General features: G+C 47.9%; 1 protein-coding gene and 1 pseudogene across 1 annotated transcript; one reads left to right on the forward strand and one right to left on the reverse strand.

The window, feature by feature from the left end:
* Positions 1-1,649: 1,649 nt before the first annotated feature.
* LOC147001505 (glyceraldehyde-3-phosphate dehydrogenase pseudogene) lies at positions 1,650-2,731 on the forward strand (annotated as a pseudogene).
* A 975-nt stretch (positions 2,732-3,706) lies between these two features.
* On the reverse strand, positions 3,707-4,276 carry LOC110305945 (dynein light chain 1, cytoplasmic). The gene has a single exon (XM_021178120.2). It carries the CDS (start codon positions 4,169-4,171, stop codon positions 3,902-3,904), a length of 270 nt encoding a protein of 89 aa, XP_021033779.1. The 5' UTR covers positions 4,172-4,276; the 3' UTR covers positions 3,707-3,901.
* Positions 4,277-23,293: the final 19,017 nt, after the last annotated feature.

Consider the following 23,293-nt stretch of genomic DNA (forward strand, 5'->3'; position numbering starts at 1 on the left):
CCGAGTGGGGGACCTTGTTTAGTTCTTTGGCAAACGTTCTGTGACCAAAAGCTCATGGCCCCTCAAGTGGGGTCACGGCCCCAGCCCTAACCAAGGCTAGCTGTGGAGAAGTCTGTTTCAGCTCCCAGGGAGGCGGGGGAGGGGGGAGCAGTCAAGCAGAGAAGGTGGCCATGGTGAACCCCTCAGCTCCTTGAGCAACTTGGCAAAGGGAAGATAATATAGTAAGGAAACAAGCTCCAGAAACTGCCCTGATTTGTCTTGTCAGCACCAGAGAGATGTCTCTGTTCCAGGTTACCAGGAGGCCCTCAGGCCATGATGCCTTTCCTGGACCCTAAAACCAGGTAGGACACGTGCCCTGGTGGGACAGAAGCCAGGACCCCACCAAGGAAGCACCGTCAGGTCAGCAACCTTCTGAGGACCTGGAAAGGTATCTGCTAATTACTCTCTACCCTTTTGCTTTCATTTTAGATGCTTTTCCTAGTAATAAAAAAGAAAGGAAGGAAGGAAGGAAGGAAGAAAGAAAGAAAGAAAGAAAGAAAGAAAGAAAGAAAGAAAGAAAGAAAGAAAGAAAGAAAGAAACCTTGTGAGAATTGCTGCTGTAGTTGGGCACTGACAGTGGCAGTGTGTGAACGAGCCACCGTGTCTGAGGATACAGACTTGCTTGTGAACGTGAGGGGAGGGTTCAGTCTGGGTGTGTGAATATGTGTGGGAGTGGGGAAGTGTGAACAGGTACAGGTAGATGACAATGAGGGTATGTGAGTGTGCTTTCTCCTGAGTGTGTGAGTGAGGGCACGGGACTGGGTTCGTGAGTGGTATGGGTGGGTACTTGTGAATGCGTATGTGCCTGGGTGTATGGAAGTGAAGTTGTGCCTGAGTGTGAGTGGCGTGCAGGAGTGCCTTCCCTCAGCTTCCTGAGGACAGTGGCAAGGATCCACTCTTTTTTGTTGTTGTTGTTGTTTTGTCTTTTTTTGAGACAGGGTTTCCTCTGTGGAGCCCTGGCTGTCCTGGAACTCACTTTGTAGACCAGGTTGGCCTTGAACTCAGAAATCCATCTGCCTCTGCCTCCCAAGTACTGGGATTAAAGGCATGCACAACCACTGCCCGGCAAGGATCCACTCTTTTTTTTTTTTTTTTTAAAGGTTTATTTATTTATTATATGTGTGTACACTGTAGCTGTCCTCAGATACTCCAGAAGAGGGCATCAGATTTGTTATGGATGGTTGTTAGCCACCATGTGGTTGCTGGGATTTGAACTCGGGACCTTTGGAACAGCAGTCGGCGCTCTTAACCACTGAGCCATCTCGCCAGCCCACAAGGATCCACTCTTGAGGTGTCACAGCCCAGCAGCCCCAAGAGCCTGGCAACCTTCTATGTACCCAGAGGCCCTCCCAGCAGCAACTAGACTGAGCTTTTGTTCCCACTGTGCAGAAGAAGAGACCCAGGTTTAGAGAGGTGAGGCCACTTCAGCTGACATGGCCCCATAGTCAGCTAAATCCCAGGTGAAGCTCCAACTCCTGTCTGAGGCCTAGAGATCTGCTCCAGCCAGTCGCAGAGCAGGTTGTGGGTGTTTTCTTCTTGAAACCATGCCTCGGCTCTCTGCTCCTCCCTGTTTTCAGAGACAGCCGCATCTTCTTGTGCAGTACCAGCCTCGTCCCGTAGACAAAATGGTGAAGGTCGGTGTGAACGGATTTGGCCGTATTGGGCGCCTGGTCACCAGGGCTGCCATCTGCTCTCCACAAGGCAAAGTGGAGATTGTTGCCATCAACGACCCCTTCATTGACCTCAACTACATGGTCTACATGTTCCAGTATGACTCCACCCACGGCAAATTCAACGGCACAGTCAAGGCCGAGAATGGGAAGCTTGTCATCAATGGGAAGCCCATCACCATCTTCCAGGAGCGAGACCCCGCTAACATCAAATGGGGTGAGGCCGGTGCTGAGTATGTCGTGGAGTCTACTGGTGTCTTCACCACCATGGAGAAGGCCGGGGCCCACTTGAAGGGTGGAGCCAAAAGGGTCATCATCTCCGCCCCTTCTGCCGATGCCCTTATGTTTGTGATGGGTGTGAACCATGAGAAATATGACAACTCACTCAAGATTGTCAGCAATGCATCCTGCACCACCAACTGCTTAGCCCCCCTGGCCAAGGTCATCCATGACAACTTTGGCATTGTGGAAGGGCTCATGACCACGGTCCATGCCATCACTGCCACCCAGAAGACTGTGGATGGCCCCTCTGGAAAGCTGTGGCGTGATGGTCGTGGGGCTGCCCAGAACATCATCCCTGCATCCACTGGTGCTGCCAAGGCTGTGGGCAAGGTCATCCCAGAGCTGAACGGGAAGCTCACTGGCATGGCCTTCCGCGTTCCTACCCCCAATGTGTCCGTCGTGGATCTGACGTGCCGCCTGGAGAAACCTGCCAAGTATGATGACATCAAGAAGGTGGTGAAGCAGGCATCTGAGGGCCCACTGAAGGGCATCTTGGGCTACACTGAGGACCAGGTTGTCTCCTGCGACTTCAACAGCAACTCCCACTCTTCCACCTTCGATGCCGGGGCTGGCATTGCTCTCAATGACAACTTTGTCAAGCTCATTTCCTGGTATGACAATGAATATGGCTACAGCAACAGGGTGGTGGACCTCATGGCCTACATGGCCTCCAAGGAGTAAGAAACCCTGGACCACCCACCCCAGCAAGGACACTGAGAGCAAGAGAGAGGCCCTATCCCAACTCTGAGGCCCCCGACACTGAGTATCTCCCTCACAATTTCCATCCCAGACCCCCATAATAACAGGAGGGGCCTAGGGAGCCCTCCCTACTCTCTTGAATACCATCAATAAAGTTCACTGCACCCACAAAAAAAAAAAAAAAAGAAACCATGCCTCCACGCATCCACCACGCCCCAACGCATCCACCATGCCTCCCCCCCACATGCTTCCACCATGCCCCCCCACCCACCACGCCCCCACGCATCCACCACGCCCCCACGCATCCACCACGCCCCCACGCATCCACCACGCCCCTACGCATCCACCACGCCCCCTATGCTTCCACCATGCCCCCCCATCCACCACACTTTCACGCAGCCTGATGAGCGGGCACTAAGGCTTTGACTGAAGAGTCTCCCTGCTGCTCAGAAACCACACAAGATCGATGGCCGACTCTGCTATGAGGAACCTGGGTACATACATGACTAGGAGGCAATAAGAGTAGGAGGTGGACCCTCTGTTGCCTCAGAGAACTGGCCACCGTATTGCTGCGCATTGGTGGCTGTCATGAAGTGAGTCAGCTTGGCATACGTACCTCAGAGCTGACATTTTCCTGGCCAAGATAGTCTTCTCATAAGGAAACCACAGGTTACGAGACTCTGGCAACTGTGTTTAAACAGCACCCACTGGGCCTTCAGAGGCCTTTCTCACAGACTTTCTGGTCTTTCCATCTCTTTTTTTTTACATCTCCAACAGATTTATTTATTTATTTATTTATTTATTTTGATTTTTCGAGACAGGGTTTCTCTGTATAGCCCTGGCTGTCCTGGAACTCACTTTGTAGACCAGGGTGGCCTCGAACTCAGAAATCCACCTGCCTCTGCCTCCCGAGTGCTGGGATTAAAGGCGTGCGCCACCACGCCCGGCCAGATTTATTTTTAAAGGAATGACCTAAGGGAGAAAAAAATGGGGGTACAGAAGTATGGACTAGAAAATAAATACAAATGTCAGCTGTTTTACTAATTTTATAACCACAGACTTGTACAGAGAATGAGGCCCTGTACACAACACAACAGATTCAAACGAGGTGTTCCCTTAGCAAGGCTGAAGATTCAGTCTCTGGTATTTGGAATTTGGATGCAGTCCTTGTTTTTGGATGGATCACTGGGTGTTTGGCACAGTCCATGCTTTTAACCAGATTTGAACAGAAGAATGGCCACCTGACCCAGGTAGAAGTAGATGAAGTGTTTGGTTTCGTGTGTCACATAACTACCGAAGTTTCGGCCCACAATGCAGTGCCAGGTAGGGTTGTACTTCTTGTCAAACTCCTTCTTGATATGGGCCGCGATATCCTTCTCGATGTTGTACTTCTCCAATGCCTGGGTAGCGCACTCCACCGAGTCCTGTTGCATCTCTTCGGACATGTCTGCATTTTTGATCACCGCCTTCCGGTCGCACATGGTTACCGTGGAGCAGAGGCCAGCCGGCTGCTGCGAGCTCCTAGGGAAGGTGCGGGCGCCGCTCAAGCAGCAGAGGACAGCCGGTCGCTACCGAAGCCGTGGCGCATCTAACTTCCCATCTCTTTTCAAGGGAGCTCCCTTAAATACAAACAGTAATTCTGCAGTGATTGCATCTGCTGCCACAGTGGCTGACACTGTACACCCGCAGGAAGAATGCATTTCATTTCCCCTGGAAATACTTTTAAAATTACATTTTAAATTTATTTCATTTAGTGTGTGTGTGCGTGCATGTGCTTGTGCCACACCAGGTATATAAAGGTCAGAGGACGACTGGACCGAGTCAGTTCTCTCATTCCTCTCTGTGAGTCTTGGTGAACAAATTCAGGTGGCCAGGCTTGGTGGCAAGTACTTTTTTCCTGCTGAGCCATCTTGTCAGTCAACATCTGGAAATATTTCAGCAGTAATCTATACAAGACAAGAGCTGTTCTTTCACAAATAAAAGCCACTATTGTAACCCTGGAGAAAGTGCTGACTTTGCAAATGCTTGTGTGTGTGTGTGTGTGTGTGTGTGTGTGTACAGCTTTCTTCTTTGGTCTGTTGATAGGAGGGATTATATAAATTGATGTTTGAGTGGTGAGCTAGGCCGCCTTGCATGCTGGGATAGATAGATCCCTCGTAGCCTTGATGTATAGTTGGTTACTGGATTTACTAGTATTTTTCTCAAGGATTTTTGCACCTATATTCATGAGAGAAATCAGTTTTATTTTTCTCTTCTTGTAACGTCCATGTCTAGTTTAGGCACTTGGTAGCATGGGACCCTGGAATATGTTAGGATATGCCTGCTCCCTGTGCCTGGGTCGTCTAGAACAGATTTATAGACAATTGATAGGATTTTTTTCCTCAGGATTTTGCAGACCTCACAGTGGGCCTGGGCTACTGCTTTTACAAAGTTATCAGCAGCTGAATAGACATCTTTAAGAGATACATACTTACTCAGATTGTCCACTTTTGTGTGTTTTCAAGGAATTAAGGCATAATACCTTTTAGTCTTGTGGCTAAAATCAAGGACTTAGCCTACTTCCCCTGGGTTAGCAGGTCTGTGGACAGAGCTGTTGAAGGTGTTTGTTTCCTATCTTTTTGATGTTCGTGGGATCTCCTGTTTCACATCAGGAGTGAATCACATGCATCTGTGAAGCTCATGTTATCTGTAGCTAGCCTGGCTAGCTGTGGTTAGAGGGATGTATTAATTTTATTGATCTCCTCCTGAAAGAATCAGCTTTGGGCTTTGTTCATGTTCTGTGCTCAATTTTATTGGTTTTTCCTGGTGGTGGGGTGGGGGTGGGGGATAGGGGTAGGGAGTACTTCGCTTTTTCTCCCTGTGGCTTTCTGAAGTAGAACTTTGCATGACCGGTTGGGATCTTTCATCCTTTCTTGCATGAACACTCAATGCTGTACATTTCCCTCTAAGGACTGCACCGAGCAATTTTTTTTTTTTTTTTTTTTTTTTTGGTTTTTTGAGACAGGGTTTCTCTGTGTAGCCTTGGCTGTCCTGGAACTCACTCTGTAGACCAGACTGGCCTTGAACTCAGAAATCCACCTGCCTCTGCCTCCTGAGAGCTGGGATTAAAGGCGTGTGCCACCACACCCGGCTCGCACCAAGCAATTCTTATGCTACAATTTCATTTTCATGTAGTTAAATATTTTAAAGATTATCCTGAGAGTTTTTCCCCCCTGGTGTTATTTAGATATTTGTTGTTTTTTAAAAACCCAATTACAACAGTTCTATTTCTTTTTCTACAATTGAGTTTTAGTTTAATTCCACTGTGGCCTGAGAGTAGATGTATAATTTGCATCCTTTTACACTCACTGAGGGGTGAGTCCTAGAAGATGGTCAGCGGGAGTGAATGTCCCCTGAGACAGAGAAGGATTTGTAGTCTTTAATTTTTTTGTTTGCTTCTTCTTGTTTTTTTTTTTTTTTTGTTTTGTTTTTTTTTTTGTCTTTTTTTGAGGCAGGGTTTCTCTGTGTAGCTCTGGCTGTCCTGGAACTCACTTTGTAGACCAGGCTGGCCTTGAACTCAGAAATCCGAGTGCTGGGATTAAAGGCATGCGCCACCATGCCCAGCTTGTTTTTTTTTTTTTTTTTCAATACAGGGTTTCTCTGTGTATGTAGCCTTGGCTGTCCTTGAACTCGTTCTGTAGACCAGGCTATCCTTGAACTCAGAAATCTGCCTGCGTTTGCCTCCCAAGTGCTAGGATTAAAGGTATGTGCCATCTTGCCAACCCATCAATTTTGTTTTCTTTTCTTTTCTTTCTTTTTTCTTTTTCTTTTTTGAGATGGGGTCTCTCTACATAGCTCTGGCTGGCCAGGAACTCACTATGCAGACTAGATTGACCTCAAACTTACAAGATCCGCCACCCCTGCCTTCAGAGTTATGGTGTTGACGGTGTGAGCCAGCCCAGCATTGTGTTCTGTCACTGGATGGAGTGACCTAGAGATGTTACTTCATCCAGCCAACTGAAGCTGTTTTTGAGTCCACCTGACTTGCTGCCTTGAAGCGGTTTCTTTGGAAAGTCAGTTATGTTAAATGATGTTTTGCTGGGGCACACTGGTAAAGGGATGTTTTCCTGAAGCAGACACAGGTGAAAGGATGTTTTGTTATAACACACATGTGAAAGGACACGCGATGTTCAGAAGGAATATAGATATGACCCCACAGACAGTGGGAGCTACAGCATTGGCTTTCTTTGCTCTGCCTCGCTGTTCTTTGCTAACGACATGCACATATTGGTTCATCTTACATGGCTGTTGTGGAGCTCAACTTGTGGTGACACTGCCATTGAGAGAAACTCTCCAAAGAACTTCTCCTGAGGTTCCTGCAGCTTCTTGCCTCTGCCTCAGACCACAGGACAGCTTCTTTTGGATTGAACTGTCCTTGCTGGTTCATGTGTGATGAATAATAATTTTATTATTTTTTTGGCTTGCTATGTTCTTAAGAACATAGTGTATGTTCACTCATACACTGGGTGGTGGTGGTGCACGCCTTTAATCCCAGCACGCGGGAGGCAGAGACAGGCAGATTTCTGAGTTCCAAGGCCAGCCTGGTCTACAGAGTGAGTTCCAGGACAGCTACGGCTACCCAGTGAGACCCTGTCTCAAAAACAAAACAACAACAAAACAAAACAAAACAAGGATAAGGTATTATAGATAGTCATCTGGATCATCACAGCACAGAAGCTTTGTAAGTCCACCAGAAGAGCAAGCCAGTGTTCTTGGCGGCTTTGTACATTGGAAGCTTGGTCCCAGAAAACATAGCAATGTGAAGGGTTGGGGATTGCATACCATTGCCTGTGGCCTCAAAAGGGCTCTATGGTGCCTGTGTGTAGACCTTGCTCTTCCATATTCTGATCCTGTGCTGCTGGTAGATACTGGAAGGAAGCCCTGACCCCACTTTCCCTTGCCTGTGACCTCAGTAGAGGCACGGCTTGCTGTGACTTCATCCCTCTGTGCATAGCTCAGTGTTGAGCCCCAGGGCTTTTCCCAGTGAGTCTAGGAGGTGACTATCTGAGGAAGAAACTGAGGCTTGGGAGATTAAGCACAGCCACACCTGGGAATGGCCACACTGGCAAATGCCTGGGTCTGCCTGCAGAGCTTTGTTCTGTGTGGGGCCTGGGTAGATCCCTGGGAGCGTGAGAGGGGATTGTGGAGGGGGTTGTGCTCCCTCCACCAGAGAATTCTGGGATGGAATCCCCTCTGGGCTTGGCTCGCTAGATACTTGGAGCATAGGACCTAAGACTATCAGAAACACAGATATTCACATTATGATTCACATCAGTAGCAAAATTACAGTTAGAGGTCAGCACAACAGGAGGAACTGTGTTAAAGGGTGGCAGTGTTAGGAAGGCTGAGAACCACTGTGCTAGACTCTGTGGCTCTACCTTCTCTGTGTCTTTTCTTATCACTGTGGCAAGGTCACTGACATAATCTAGTTCGAGGAAGAAGAGTTCACTTGGGCTCGTGTTTCAGAGCGTCCTGTGCTGTCACTTGGCATGGTGCTTTTAGGCAGAACACCATGAGAGTAAGGCTCTGTGACAATGGGCTCTCACCTCATGGTAGATAGGGAACAGCCGCAGAGATACATTCTAAGAACCTGTGCCCCACTTCCTGTAGATAAGCCTTATCTCCTAAAGACTCTAGAACCTTCTAATGTAGCACTGCCCACTGAGACCTAGGCTTAATGCAATGCCTTTGTGAGATACACACCATGATCAAATCATTAAGGTTTTCTCAGCTGAGAGATGGGGAGGGGAAGTGAGAGGGCAAAGGTAGTGGCAGCAGCTGGATTCCAGGCTGGTCAGAAGCGGTCACATCACTTTCTCTCACGTTCTATCAGTTGCACCTTTGTACACATCTGACTGTAACAGTGTGCTGAGAAATGGAGTTTCCTGAGTGCCCAGGAAGAAAAGCATACAACATGCTGCATGTACCACGTGGTCCCTTGGAAGCAGAAGGCATTGTGGGAGTTCTGCCATCTCCCAACCTAGCAAGACAAGTCTCCCTCTTATGAAGGCCACACAGCTGGGGGTGGGGACAGATGGGCATCCTCCTTCATCACCCCAAGACTGTGCCCATGACTCTTTTCAGCATATCTGGGCTTTGCCCACATTGGTGTCTCCAGAAGCCTTCAGTACTTGAGATGTCACTCTTTGGAGAGCGCACCCTGCTGGGAGTCCCTCTGGGATGAGCAGGCTTTTGTGGCACCATAGCGCCCAGCTTTGCGGAAGTGGCCCTGCACATTTCAGGACTTCAATACTTCCTGGGACTCTAGCCACTAGATGGCCACCGCAGTCCCCAAGGTGCTGACAACTGAGAATGTTTCCAGGCAATGCCCAGCTCTTGGGGACAGGTAGGGACATGTGACCGCCCTGGCAGGTGCAGGAACTCTGGAGCAGGAGTGTTGAGAGAGGACCTCTTACCCCTTTGACAAAAATCAAACAGAAGTGGCAGCTGCATACTTGGAACCCATTTCATTCTGGATGCTGTCAGACCAGCACTGAAGGAGGTTTCTGCAGGGCTGAGGGCTCCAGAGTGGCCAGACAGGCCACCTCTGCTTCCTGAGCTTTGCAGAGGACAAGAAGTCCTCCTGGTGGCAGAGATACAGAGGAATTTGTCATATAGGGCTGTGGAAATGATTTCTGGTGGGTGTATCCAATCCCCAGGGAAATTTATATGGTGCATTATGGGAACCAGAAGTGTTTCGATATGACTGGGTGGTCCTGAGGCTCCTTGCTCCACAAGTCCATTTCACATTGTTTTCTAGCTCCTTATGGTCCCATTTCTCCATTCCTCTGTCTTCTTGCTGGTCACCCTGCTGCGGCTTGCCCTCTTTCAATTCCTGTCTTTTTTTTTAAGTATATGTATGTAATTATTTTTATGTATATGGGTGATCTGTCTTCAGACACACCAGAAGAGGGAAACAGATCCCATTACAGATGATTGTGAGCCACCATTTGGTTGCTGGGAATTGAACTCAGGACCTCTGGAAGAGCAGCTGGTATTCTTTACCATTGAGACATCTCTCTATGATGAGACATTTCATTGAGACCTTTGACACAGAGTCTCTCTTCATAGTCCTGGCTGTCCTAGAACTCAATATGTAGACCAGGTTGGCTTTGAACTCACAGAGATCCACCTGCCTTTGCCTCTTGAGGGCAGGGTTTACTGGGATTGAAGGCATGCAACATGATGCCCAGCTGCCCAATCTCTGGGTTTTGCTGCTTTGTGTCCCATTCCCAACAAATTCTCAGAGAACCGAATGAGTGAATGAACCAACATTTGAAGGAACAGGAGGCTGCATCAGGAGCACCAGGAATTTCAAGGTCTACCTGGGTGTGGTTGCACATGCCTGGGAGCCTGGCACTTGGGAGGCAGAGGCAAAAGGAAGAGAAACAAAACAAAACAAAATAACCTGAGAGCTCAAGGCCAGTCTGGTGGGAAGTCTTGTTTCCAAACAAAACTACCCAAGTATGGAGGGCTACAGACAGCAGCCTGAAAAGCCAGGACCTGAAAGGGTGATGAGGGGTAGTGTAGTCATCTGGGGGTATTGCCACTAAGTTCATTCTGTGGGACAAACAAAACAAAACAAAACAAAAAAAAAAATAAAACAAAAACTATACCCGGGAAAGAAGACTGAAACAGAGGAAGAAAAAAAGGGATGGATTTGGAGAATTCAAAGGCTGAAGCAGCAGAGAAAGAACAAACAGACTGGGAGAGAGGAAACTGAAAACAGCAAACTTTGTTAAAGCAGACTCCTCCCATCAGGACAGGGGTGGGGTGTAGGGTGTGTATGTCCTGGGAATCTGGGCTAATCTGGGTTCCAGCCTTTTCCTTTGTTAATACCTTCACCACCCCTGATTGGTCCTGTCTATGTGTCTTCTCTTGGGTGGGCTCTTTGACTTGCCAGTGGGTTTTTTCTTCAGGCCATTAGCAGTTTCAATCGCTGCAAGTTGCTCAAGGAATGAGAAGCAGGCCCCCGTAGTGAGAAGCGGTCACTTTTTTGACAGAAGTTAGTTTTTGCTTTCCTGGTGGGCTTACAGTCCCCTAACTCTCCCTTCAGAGAGTCCACAGATACCAGCCTTAGAAGGTGGGATCCAGAAGGCCTCAGACAGCAGTCTGAGAAGATGGACTTCAAGCAGCCTTAGAATGCGGGACTTGGTGTGAGTGATGGAAATGGGGGCAGACTCTCCATGGTGCGTTGCCTCTAAAAAAGGCAGTGGCGGAAGAAAGTAGCAGTCAGTTGCCTACGCTGAGTTGAGGCGTTTGTAGCAGAACTGTTTCTGAGGAACAGCCAAGGGCACCGATGACCTTTAGTTGTGACAGGTAGGTCTGGGAGGGACAAGAGTGTTATATGTCAGGTTCAGATGCTTGGACCCTGGGATTAGAGGGGGCGGTGACTCAAGATTGAGGACAAGTAGGAAGGCTTCTAGAAGGAGGCAGACGTGGGGCGGAGCTGCAGAATAGAGGGGTGGAGCTGCAGAATGGAGGAGAAAAATCCAAATTTGAGATGGGAAATTAGGGGTGGCTGGCGAGTCCAGGACGTTGCTGTGTCCACCCGACACGCTGGCTGCAGAGATTAGGTTAAACCTTGGTTTTTCCCTTCAGCTGCCCCTCCCTCCTGTTGCTCACCCAAAGTGAGCCAAGCTGTCCGGACATATTCAACAGCCTTTCTTTTTTTTTTTTTTTTTTTTTTTTTTTGGTTTTTCGAGACAGGGTTTCTCTGTGTAGTCCTGGCTGTCCTGGAACTCACTCTGTAGACCAGGCTGGCCTCGAACTCAGAAATCCGCCTGCCTCTGCCTCCCAAGTGCTGGGATTAAAGGCGTGCGCCACCACGCCCGGCCAGACACTCCTTTCTAGGGTGACTGAGCAAGGCCAAGCAAGGAGCCCCTACAGAACCCCCGTTTTACAGGCCAGACATTCTGTCAGCCCGCATTCTTCAGATCAGCCCAAGGAAGGGACAACAGCTGATAAACACAACTCAATCTGCCTGACTCGGGGGAGGGCAGCTGGGGAGAGATCCTGACTCTGAGGGGAAGACTCCGTGCACAGGCGCTGTGTGGTCTACAAGTCCGTGGCTGTGACATGTCCAGCTGGCAAGGCCAGGAGACTGGGCATAGCAGAAGGTGCCAAGGACCACCAGTGTAAACGTAGTGCTGAGGGCGGGGCACGTTCTGGTTCAAGGCCACGACGCTGACCACTGCTCATAGCCATGGGGTTTACATATGGAAGCACACCCTACAAAGGTGAGAGCTTTAGATGGTGAGGTTTATGAGATGCGAGTCTTACCCCGGTGTATTTAGTTATTTACTTTTGTGGTGCTGGGGATGGAATCCAGAGTCTCAGGCTTGCTGGGCAAGTGCTCTGTCCCTGAGCTATAGCCTAAGTCGCAGCACATGTTTAGGGACTATTTCATGTACTTCATAATCGATTTCTCTGCTTTTATGGTTTGGATATGAAGTTGGGCTCAGTCCCCAGAAGCTGGTGCTGTTTGGAGACATCATGGAGACTGTAGGAGGTTGGCACTCCCTGGGCCTGTCATTATGGGTTGTGGGCTGGCTCTGCTTCAGCCTGAGCTCATGCTTCTTTGGTTTGTTAAGATATGGACAAGTTGCTCATACTCTGTCACCACAGAGCTGTGCGCTGCCTGCTGTCCCTGCAATGGTGGAATGTGGCTCCCTATCTGTGAGACTCTCCTTGCCTTCCTTTCTCTTTTCTTTTCTTTTTCTTTCCTTTTCTTTTCTTTTCTTTTCTTCTCTTCTTTTCTCTTTCTCTTTCTTCTTTTCTTTTCTTTCTTTTTTTCTCTCTATCTTTCTTTCCTTTTACAAAACATTTATTTATTGTTATGTATATAAGTACACTGTAGCTGTCTTCAGACACACCAGAAGAGTGCAATGGATCTCATTACAGAAGGTTGTGAGCCACCACCATGTGTTTGCTGGGAATTGAACTCGGGACCTCTGGAAGAGCAGTCGGTGCTCTTAACTGCTGAGCTATCTCTCCAGCCCTCTTTCCTTTTGTGTGTGTGTATGTTTGGGGTGGGTAGGTGGTTCAAGACAGGGTTTCTCTGTGTAGCCCTGACTGTCCTGAACTGACTTCGTAGACCAAGCTGGTCTCAAACTCAGAGATCTGCCTGCCTCTGCCTCCCAAGTGCTGGGATTAAAAGCATGAGCCACTACCGCCTGGCAAATCTTTCCTTAAGCTGCTTCTTTTCAGGCATTTGGTTATAGCACCAAGAAGGAAAGTAATCCATACGTCTAATAGTTAAAAGAACTGAATGAGACATGTGGAGTTCCAAGGATTCTGGAGCCCTGAGTTTTAAGTATATCCTACTGGCTGATGGCCGTTGTGACCCCTTGTTTCATTCAGCATGCTCACTGCCAGCCCCTTCTGCCCCCTCCTCTCCCAAGAGAGTGCTGGGACCACCTTCTGCAGAGGCCACCTGCCACCAGGGCTTGCTGTACCTGTAGGAAGTGTGTGTGCAGAGAAGATACTGGGTCGGCAGGCACAAGAGGGTGTGAGAGTTCAGTTCCTGCTCCCTTTCCAGGAGTGTTGCAAAGGATAGAGATTCAGGTGACCCCTGTCCAAAAGATACATGAGCCATAAGATTCCATGTGCTCTTATCCTAGATTATACACACATGCCCCAAGAGGGTGAAACACTCCACATACATGCACACATACATTCACACATACAGGTATGCGTGTACACACACACACACACACACACTGAACAGATAATCAGTGTCTCTGGTGCTGGGGTCCATATTTGCCTCAGAAATTCTGTGATGCTGTTGACTGTCTGTTCATGGTCACTTTTCTCATAAATTCTTTACCCCTGAAGGGTTAATTATCTAAAAGCCTCAGGTGGACTAAGAGGCTCTGCACAGGAAGGTTGACTTGACTGATAACACCAGTTGTAGCTCCTGATCAGGAGACCCACACACAAAGCCTGCCTGGATCTACCGCTTCCAGCCTGCAGGGGAACTGACCTGCAGATGGACCTTTCCATCCTGTAGAATAGTGGAGACCCCTGTGCCATGGGTACACCTCTCACTTCTGTGGAGACTGTGGCTCTTCAGTTGTTCTCATGAGAGAACAGTTCTGTCTCTAGAGATGCCTGTCTGCTTTCTTTTACTCCAGCACCTTGACCGTTCTCATCTAACGCCCACAGTAATCCGTCTCAGTGTTCCTCTGGAGGCCTCCCCATCCCAAACACATTTCAGTCATGTGAATAGACACACAGACAAACATGGGAACGCCCAGACTGAAACAGACACCAGAGGCATACAGAAATATGCACTGGCACATGTGTGTGTGTACACACTGATGTGTGGCTGTCTTTTACTACTTTGTGGGATCTTTTTTTCTTTCACCCGTTTCCACCCTTTTAACCCCTTAACACTAGATAGGAGAGTAAAAAGGAAGTGGCATTATCCTTAGACTACTTCCTGCTGATTAGGGGTGTTCATTTCCTTTGAGTCAAATTTGATCTTCACCAGCAGGATATCTAACTTCTTGTTGTTGCTGTTTCTTTTGTGCATGACTACATAACAGTGACCAACAGCAACCAACCAACAATCCAACCTGCCTCTCTTGGCCCTAGCATTTCTATACCCTCTGAAAAGTTCCCAGAATTCCAAACGTTACACTATCACTGAAACTATCTGCTGCTGGCAAAGTAAGATCCCTGCTAGAGTATGAAGGAAATCATAGTCAGCTGCTGGGGACAATTTGAAGAAGTCCCGTATCTTACACCCGGGATTACAATGAAAATATATTCTTATAATATTTCTGTGTTTCTTAAAGAAGCCAAAATTCCAGAATTGTCACTACACTGATGAACACATTCAGAGAGGCTGACATAAGACTCACACAGCTGAAATGCTGGGCCAATATTTCTCTTGCACTTGGGAGCCAGGCCAATGGGCCAACATGCATAAGAACCTCAGTGAGTGAGTGAGGCTGGCCGAGGCAGTGGACTTCCTGGCCTAGAATTTCCTGTGGCCTAATAAACTGTGACTTTACTCCCCAGCACGTACTTGGCCAGCTGGTGTCTGTCTGAGAGCATTCTCCAGAGAGTCACAGAGAGTGAGTGGGGCCTGGGCTAGTATAAAGGGACAGGGAACAACCCTGTGATCAAGGCAAGGTGTAGTGAGCCCATCGTCTTCCAAGAGCCATCTCTGCTAATGTGATCATCCAGAGCCCTTGGGTGGATGTGCCACTTCCCCTAAAGTCACAGCAGTGGGGATAGGGGTGACAAATAACACAATCAAGCACTTTGTATGTCAGTCATTGCACCAAGAGCCCATCCCTTCATCCTATACACTCCTAGGCCTGCACAATCAATTGCACTTATTCTTTGTATATAGTTGAAGAGGCAAGCAACACGGTCAGGCCTGATGCCCGCAGTGAGAGTTAGTATGGTCAGCTTGAGAGGGCAATGGCTGGGCAAGAATGTTTGCTGGACAGGAGTCCCATCTCTCATTAAGCCTTAAGTTCTGTAATGGCTATTCCTGGTTGCCAACTTGACTATATCTGGAATGAACTGCAATCCAGAATTGGAGGTCTCACCTGTGATCCAGATCTTAAGGCTGGAAGACACAAGTTTCTGACCTGGATCTTGACATGGAGTTCTTGAGGCATACTGTCTATGAAAAGCTTAGGCCCAGGCAAGGTAGTGCCTTTACTCCCAGGAGACTAAAGCAAGGAGATCTCTGAGTTCAAGGTCATCCTGGGACAAAAGAAGTCCTAGATCCAAGCATGGTGGTACATACCGTTAATCTGGGCCATGCCTTCTGCTGGAGACCTACATAAGAGCATTGGAAGAAGGAAGATTCTCTCTTCTTCACCTCTTGCATTTACTTGCCAGCACATCTGTTGGAATCTACTTCTACAGAAGACCAGCTGAAACAACTAGCCTCGTGGGACTGAGCAACTACTAGAATTTTGGACTTCCAATTCACAGCTGACCATTGTTGAGAAGTTGAACTGCAGACTGTAAGTCATCATAATAAATTCCCTCAATATAAAAGGACATCCCATCTGTTCTGTGACTCTAGAGAACCCTGACTAAGACAGCTTCCAAGCCCAGTATGTCCATACGTGCAGAGAGGTGTAGGGAGAGAGAGTACTCAGCAGGCAGGACTGGAGTCCTGCTTCCAAGCCTTTCTGCTTACTGGGGCATCACACAGACTACTGAGCCTCATTTCCTGATTGGTAAGCAGAATTCCTGGAAGGATGCTTATCAACAGCATGCTGGGGTGTGTGGACCAGTTCATGGAGCACACAGGATGCAGTTCTGACATTACCAGTGACTGTCTAGTGTCAGTATAAACCTGGCACCAGCCTCAAAGGGAGCATGAGACAGTTTATTCTGGAGCCAGATATCGGAATGTGGATTTGGGTTACCCCAGATAAAATGTTCCTACGTGAAAACAGTTTCATGGTGCCTTTACAGTTGCAGAACAAAAGGAAATTTGAAAAAAAAAATGCTTTTCAAACATTGGTGGGAAGCCCAGGTAGGCCAGTTACAGGGAAACAGGAAAGCCTCTGCTGGTGACACAAAGCCACAATCCTGATCACAAAAGGGAGAAGGGCTCATTTATTCTGGAGCCAAATATAAGTGACCATGGCCTGGAGCACAGCTCCACCTCACCCCAGATGCCATGCTCCAACAAAGGGCTGGGATCAGAACTTTTTATGATAACAGAACAAGGTAATCCACAAATCAAGACACTCTTCAAATACATTGGTGGACGTGCCAGGTAGGGGGTTATAAGGACATAAAAAGAACCCTGCTATGGCCTTTAGACACTATCAGTGGTGTGCTTAGGCCTTTGATGGAAAAAAAGTGAGTTTAAAAAATATATATATATATTTTCAAAAAGATTTTTACCCTGCTAGTGACGGGATGCTAAGTCTGGTACAAAGATAGGCAAGGGATAGTTATTTAAGGACTAAAGATGGTCCCAGATAAACTGTAATTAGGTTCTGGACCTGCAACATTCTAACTTTTCTACATCGCTGAAGGTCTAATCAGCCAGGAATTCTTGTTCTCACAGCTGTAGATCTCAGATGCCATCTGATGCATTCTTAGCTTCAGGCTGGTGGAAGCTGGTGGTCTGTTAACGATACACTTCAAAAGGTTTCACAGTAGTGACAGGGATGTTATGTTAGATAAGCGTATGAAACAAATGGCTACTAAGGTTGTAGATTGGCAACATTCCAACTCTTCACAACTAACTGCAAAGCCATAACCAGCCAATCAGCCCTGTAGAACCTTGAACATAGTTGTAGCTTTTTATTTTTCTTTCTGGAAGCTTCAGTCCATATTAGCTGTTTTCAACTGGCCTCTTCAGAGACAGCTAGAAATGCTTATTTCATGGGTGAGGGGCAGGAGTGTTTAGTATCTTACCCTTTTCAAGCTAAGCAAACCATAGTGAAGTTGCCCTGGGTTATGTCAAGTACCTGAGCCTGATCACACCCTTTGCACCCTTGTGCTGGGGACCAAAGCCTCTCTCTCTGGGCACTTAACTTACAGGTGCAGAGGTAACCTGCACCTGTGCCCAGGAGAACCAGGCAGGGCTGGGGACCAGGACAGTTGGGCTAAAGCAGTTGGGCCCATCCCTGCAGTGTCTGAGGCCTTCTTTGCAGGTCATACCTGAAGTCACCCATGAAGCCTGGTGCTGTTGGGAAGTTGCAGAGATGTCTCTTTAGCCCCAGGACATGTGATCTCCTTTCTCCTGCTAGCAACTTGTGCTAGTGTTAATGTGTGCCCACCAAGTATGGATCCAGGAAGGTAGGTGATGGATGCCTCCTCGTTCACTGTGTCTGAGGACCAAAAGGAACAGCACGCGTTGGCATGGGGTACATGTCTGTCATCCTAGTACTTAGAGGGCTAAGGCAGGAGGACTACCAAGAATCCAAGGCCAATCTGGCTACATAGGGGATTCTATGCCAGCCAGGCCTGAGACCCTGTCATAGACCAAACCAAATCAGAGCACTATGAAGACCCAACCCAACCCCCAAACAAAAGCACACATAAGAGAAACGGTATATTCCTAGACTGTGACAGGGTGACTGTGGGGACTCAGAGAGTCAGAACACTCAATGTGTTGTGACAAACCTCAGGACCCTTGGCTGGAGCTTTCCGAAGCTGATGCCATCCTTTAACCTCCAAAATACTATGTTTGAGGCAGAATCCCATTCATTAGTGACGACCAGCCTGGAACCTGTGGCTCCCCAGCTACTACATACATCTTTGATCTCCTCTTCCTCCTCTTCCTCTTCTTCCTCCTGCCCCTCCTCTTCCTCCTCCCCTCCTCCTCCTCCTCTCCCCCTCCTCCTTCTCCTTCAAATTTGGTTAATTAATTGATAAGTGTGCGCGCATGCATGTGTGCATGCACATGCATGTATACATGTGCACACATGACACAGTGCATATGTGGAGGCCAGGGGACAACTACTGTGATCTAGATCTCTCTCTCCTCTGGAAATTGCACCCAGTCCTTTGAGCAATTTGGTGGCAAGTGCCTTTATTCTCAGCCTCTCACCACCTGCCTCCCCTGTACATTTCTTTTCCCCTCTCTCTCCCTCTCCCTTCCCTCACCCTAGCCCCCTCCCCCAGATATGAAGTCTCACCATGTAGCCCTGGCTGCCCTGGCACTCACTCTGTAGACCAAGTTGGCATCTAACAGATATCCGCCTGCCTCTGCCGCCTGTGTGCTAGGATTGCAGGTATGTACCACTATAGCCAGCCGCACCCCCCCCCCACCCTGAGTATATTTCTAGGGACAAAGACAGAATAAAGCAGGTTATCTGTGACCTGTATTGTGGATCTCAGAACTGCATATGATCAGGACTGTCTCAGTGTGGGTCTGGCTGTATGCCCGCCGACACTATTGTGTCTCCGTAACCTCAAGTTCTGAGCATTGTGCTTGACAGAATGTCTGTTCATGAAATCTCAGTGAACTCACCTCAGTTAGCAAGAAAACAGAATATAAAATCAGAAGCGGATGAAACATATGCCAAGAAATGCGGAGGCAAATCGGGTGGGAGGTGCAGGGAGCTCACTGGATAACTCTTGAGTGTTTTTTGGTGGCTTCAAAAACTTTGAGATAGAACATACGGTATGTGTCTTCTGAATAAAAAAGGTCTGGGGTGTAGTATTGAACCCCTGCCTAGCAGAGACCATGGGTTTGATCCCCAGCTCTGTGTACCAAACCAAACAGCACCCCAAAATGAGCCGGCCACACACATGCAACCGTATGGAACAGAATCACCTAAGAAAGCATTGCAATTCCCTCTCTGTAGCTCCACTGTGTGTCAGAGTGAGCCATGCTATGGGTCGTGCCATGAGACCAAAGTCTGTCTCATGCTTGGTACAGGGTCTGTTTTGGCTGGTGCATTCTAGGAACCAGAAAAGCATTCTGCCAGAGCGCTGATTAGTTTTCCACAGTTAGAAATGTGACAGTCAGAGAGAACAGGTCACTTCCCCAGGGTTCATAGCCAGAATGTGGCAGGGCCAACATTTCAGTGGCAAGAGGTGACTGGTTTTCTTTTCTTTCTATTTTTTTTTTTTTGTTGTTGTTGTTTGAGACAGGGTTTCTCTGTATAGCCCTGGCTGTCTTGGAAATCACTCTGTAGACCAGGCTGGCCTTGAACTCAGAAATCCACCTGCCTCTGCCTCCCAATCACTGGGATTAAAGGTGTGTACCTCCACTGCGACTTTGGTTTTTAATTTGGATGATAGACCTAGCCTTATTGCCCATTCCATAGACAGAGTCTCTATGGCCCAGAAGGCTGCCTTGCCCAGGCTCTCAGCTTATAGTGGCAGAACTGTTCATCCGTCATTGCTTATTGAGTGACCACTTTGTGTCAGGCACAGGCTGAGGTACCCAGGGAAGATATCAAACTACTGCCCTGGTGCAGTGCACATCCTGTGGGGCTTCCCAGAATAAAGGGCAGGAAAAATAGATCTGTGGAACTAGCCAGTGACAGGGATGTGGGGAGAAACAAAAGTGGCCAAGGCACAGAGTGCATTGGTGGGTCAGCATGCACAGCCGTGTGGAAGGGGGACACCTAACTGGAGTTTGGAGAGGTGAGGACAGGCTGTATGAGAAATCTGGGGAGGAGCACCCCGGCAGAGGGAAGAGCATATGCAGAGACCATGGTGTGAACACATGGCTAAGATATGTTTCAGATAGTGTTCTCCTGCTGTGAAGAGACCCAATGACCAAGGAAACTCTTATAAACGCTAGCATTTCATTGGGGGCTTGCTTACAGTGTCAGAGGTTTAGTTCATTATCATCATGGTGGGAGGTATGGCACACAGAGTGCTTGAGAAGGAGAGAAAGAGACATTGGGTCTGGTGCGGGCTTTGAAACCTCAGAGCTAACCTCCAGTGACACACTTGCACCAACAGGGTCACACCTCCAAATCCTTTTCAAAGAGTGCCATTCCCAGCTGACTACACATTCAAATATAGGAGCCTAAGTGGGGTGGGGGGCTGGGAGAGTATTCTTATTCACCTACCACAATGCATCTAGGAGGAACCAGGAGGCCAACAGGAAGCAAGGTTTAGCGTGAGTTGGAGGCTGAGGTGCAGAGAAACCCACCAGCAACAATGCCTCTGAGGGGTTCCTCAGCGGGTTGATGCTGTGGAGAACGGGGTTCAGATCAGTTCACTCTTGTGCCCTTTTGCCACCATGTAGGTAACTTGGGGAATGGGCTACTTTCCAAGCACAAGGTAGAAGGGAACATGTGGGAGATCTGCTGGGCATGCAACTCCAGATGATCTCTGCTCTGGAAAGGCCTTCCCACCACACCTAATCCTGACCCCTGCAGAGCCTGCGCACTGTACTACAAGTGTGCTCAAGACAGGAAGCTCATTTTATGGATAGAGAACAGATTGTGAGCTGGGAAATGCACCAATGGTGGTCAAATAGCAACGATAGTTTGATCAGTGTAAGCCTATTTTTTGTGACTCCCCACAAGGAGATGCTACATTAAGGTCCAACACCAAGGGAAGGCATCATGGAGAAAACCTCTGGAGCAACTAGATGTTCTCTCTTGAATGGCTTCTCAAGTATGAAAAAGCAGAGAGAACTGTAAAGATAGAAAAGAGGTCCATCTACTAAAACTTCAAGAATGGAGACTGGAGTAATCAGGTATCATGAACGCCTCAACAGAAGCAAGCTACTTTGAGGTGGTGAGCCTCCTATCACTCAGGGAATGCAAACAGGGTGCTTTTCATTCATCAAAGAAGCCATGGAAGAAAACTCCCACTGCTGGAGGTTAGCTGGATAATGTCTCTGCAAGCTCAGATGTAGAGGCTTCCTAAGGCCTTAGGCAAAGGCTTCTGCCTCAAATGATCATCTTTGGGCTTGTGACTTGAACCCTGGTTGCATTTCAAGTGGCAAGTTTGGCTTCCATGACACCAGAGAGGAACCTCTCTAGTGGGGTGATCTGGGAAGGCGGAGAAATAGATTTCATCAGTTCTTATGGGACCTTTAACCTTTACTTTTCTCTGTCCCCTGAAAAAGCAAACAAATTCACAAGCACAGTTCAATAAAATAGCTAAAGGTGTTTAGTAGTTGAGAAGACTGGATCTTTGATGGAGAGCGGGCCTGGTAGATGTAGAGGGGAGCCAGCTAGGAAACCTCCAGATAGAAGCTCTGCCTATTAGAAGGCCTTCTTGTAATACAAAGCAGAGCTAGGATCCTGATCTTTGTGAGCAGCAGTGGTCAATCAGAAAACAGCTATTGAGCCTTTTGTGCTCAGTCCAGCAGTGGCCAGTGCTGGTTTCCATAGGTCAGTTCCTTTGTGATGAGTCTTACAATGTGTACTCTCTTTATTCCTTTAAGAGAAAGCTGGCCTTGGTTCCATAGCTACTGTGTGTCCTTCAACGCCAGTGTCCCTCGTGCCTCCTTGGTCTGCTTTGTCCCATCCTAGCCATTTTGTGAAGACTGGGACCACCTCACAGGTGGTCCCATAGAACCAAGCCAGATACTTGGTCAGGAGATACACCACACTTGGTGTGGGGTGAGAGTGGAGGAGATCGTGGGGGTGTGGGGTGGGGAGGGGAAGAGGTTGCTGGGGTTTCGAGGAAATGGTCCACAAAGAATGAGGAAGTAACTGAGGTGGCTGATGACCTGCCTGGCCTTGGGCTGGCTGAGTGCCTGAGCCAATCTTAGAATTTAGAATTTTGGATTCTATTTCTCCATATATCCAACTAGCTACAAAAGAGATTCTCCTGGCACCCACTCACCTGAACTCCTACTTGCTCCCCCCATTCTGTCGCTATGTAGAGCTCAGCTGTATCCCCCATTCTCAAAGCCTTCCCAGTGCTGACCTGCCTGCTGCTGGTTTGCACTGTACCAGCTTTCCATATTTGGCAATTCCTCTTAGCATTCTAGGACAGGATCCTTCCTTACTCTCTGACCCAGCCTCCAGTCTTTGTGTCTAAACTACTCAAGCTATACCCATTTGTTTTATCTTATCTCTGGAAGCATTGAGATCAGGGATCCTGCATTGCTGTCCGTAGCACCACCAGCAGGAGGCATGTTCAGCAAACCCTTATGAGTGAATAAGAAAATCTATGAAGGAATGAGTGGAGTGGGGTCTCTGGTTGAGTCAAAGGCTTCCGGGGCGTTGGGACACCCAGAGGAGCAGTGTTGGTGTAGGGAAGCTGTGGTCGGCCTGGCACTATCTCTGGGTCGGGTGAGGGACACTGGCCTGGGGTAAAGGCAAGATGGTAGAGGGTCTACATAAAGTTATATCTCTTGTCCACTGCTCCAGATTTGAGTCCTGTCTATCGAAGGAGCTAGTTTCCTATTCTTTAGAGACCTTCTCTCATGGTGGAAAAGAATTGCAAGAGAATCCAGTTTAAAGCAGAATTTATTGGGAAGAAGGTTTAATATAGATATAACCATGGGAATGAATAAAAAGAGGTGCTCAGAAGAAGAAAGACACCGAAAAGTGCAGGTGTGGGATTCTCAGAGGAGAGCCATACTTCTGTTCTAACAATAGCCATATATGTCACTCTGGTGACTCTCAAGCTACATTTCATCTGTTTGTTTGTTTATGTGGCAGGGTTTCTTTGTGTAGCTCTGGTTGTCCTGGATTCCATGTATAGACAGACCAGTCTGGCCCTAAACTCAGAGATCTGCTTGCCTCTGCTTCTGAGTGAGGGGATAAAAGGTATGTCTGGCTTCAAGCTACATATTAAAAGAGTTGATAAGAAACACCCTCCACTTGATAAACAAGATCATAGGGTGGCTCCAGATGTGGCTAGAATTGTAATCTGGTAAAATAAACCATGGGTTGCACGAGGAGTCAAGACATACCTTTTACTGTAAGTGAAATTTGCGAGAAGATTGCATAGGTTTATAATTGGAAAAGGCGAAAGGCCATATCCTCTTAGGCTTTAAAGGTCGTTGCATTGCTGTTTTAACATCCTTATTTGAAAATAATCCATATAAGAAGAACACTATCTCTAAGGCAAATTTCACATTAAGTTTCACAGTAAAGAAATCCTTGATTCTCAGCTGGCGAAAGTGTTACAACCAG

The sequence above is a fragment of the Mus caroli genome, unplaced genomic scaffold, assembly GCF_978045245.1.
Source record: "Mus caroli unplaced genomic scaffold, Mus_caroli_1 scaffold_13, whole genome shotgun sequence".
NCBI lineage: Eukaryota > Metazoa > Chordata > Mammalia > Rodentia > Muridae > Mus > Mus caroli.

Coding starts and splice junctions, on each gene's coding strand:
- LOC110305945 (XM_021178120.2), bottom strand. CDS start 4,171: ATGTGCGACCGGAAGGCGGTGATCAAAAATGCAGACATGTCCGAAGAG.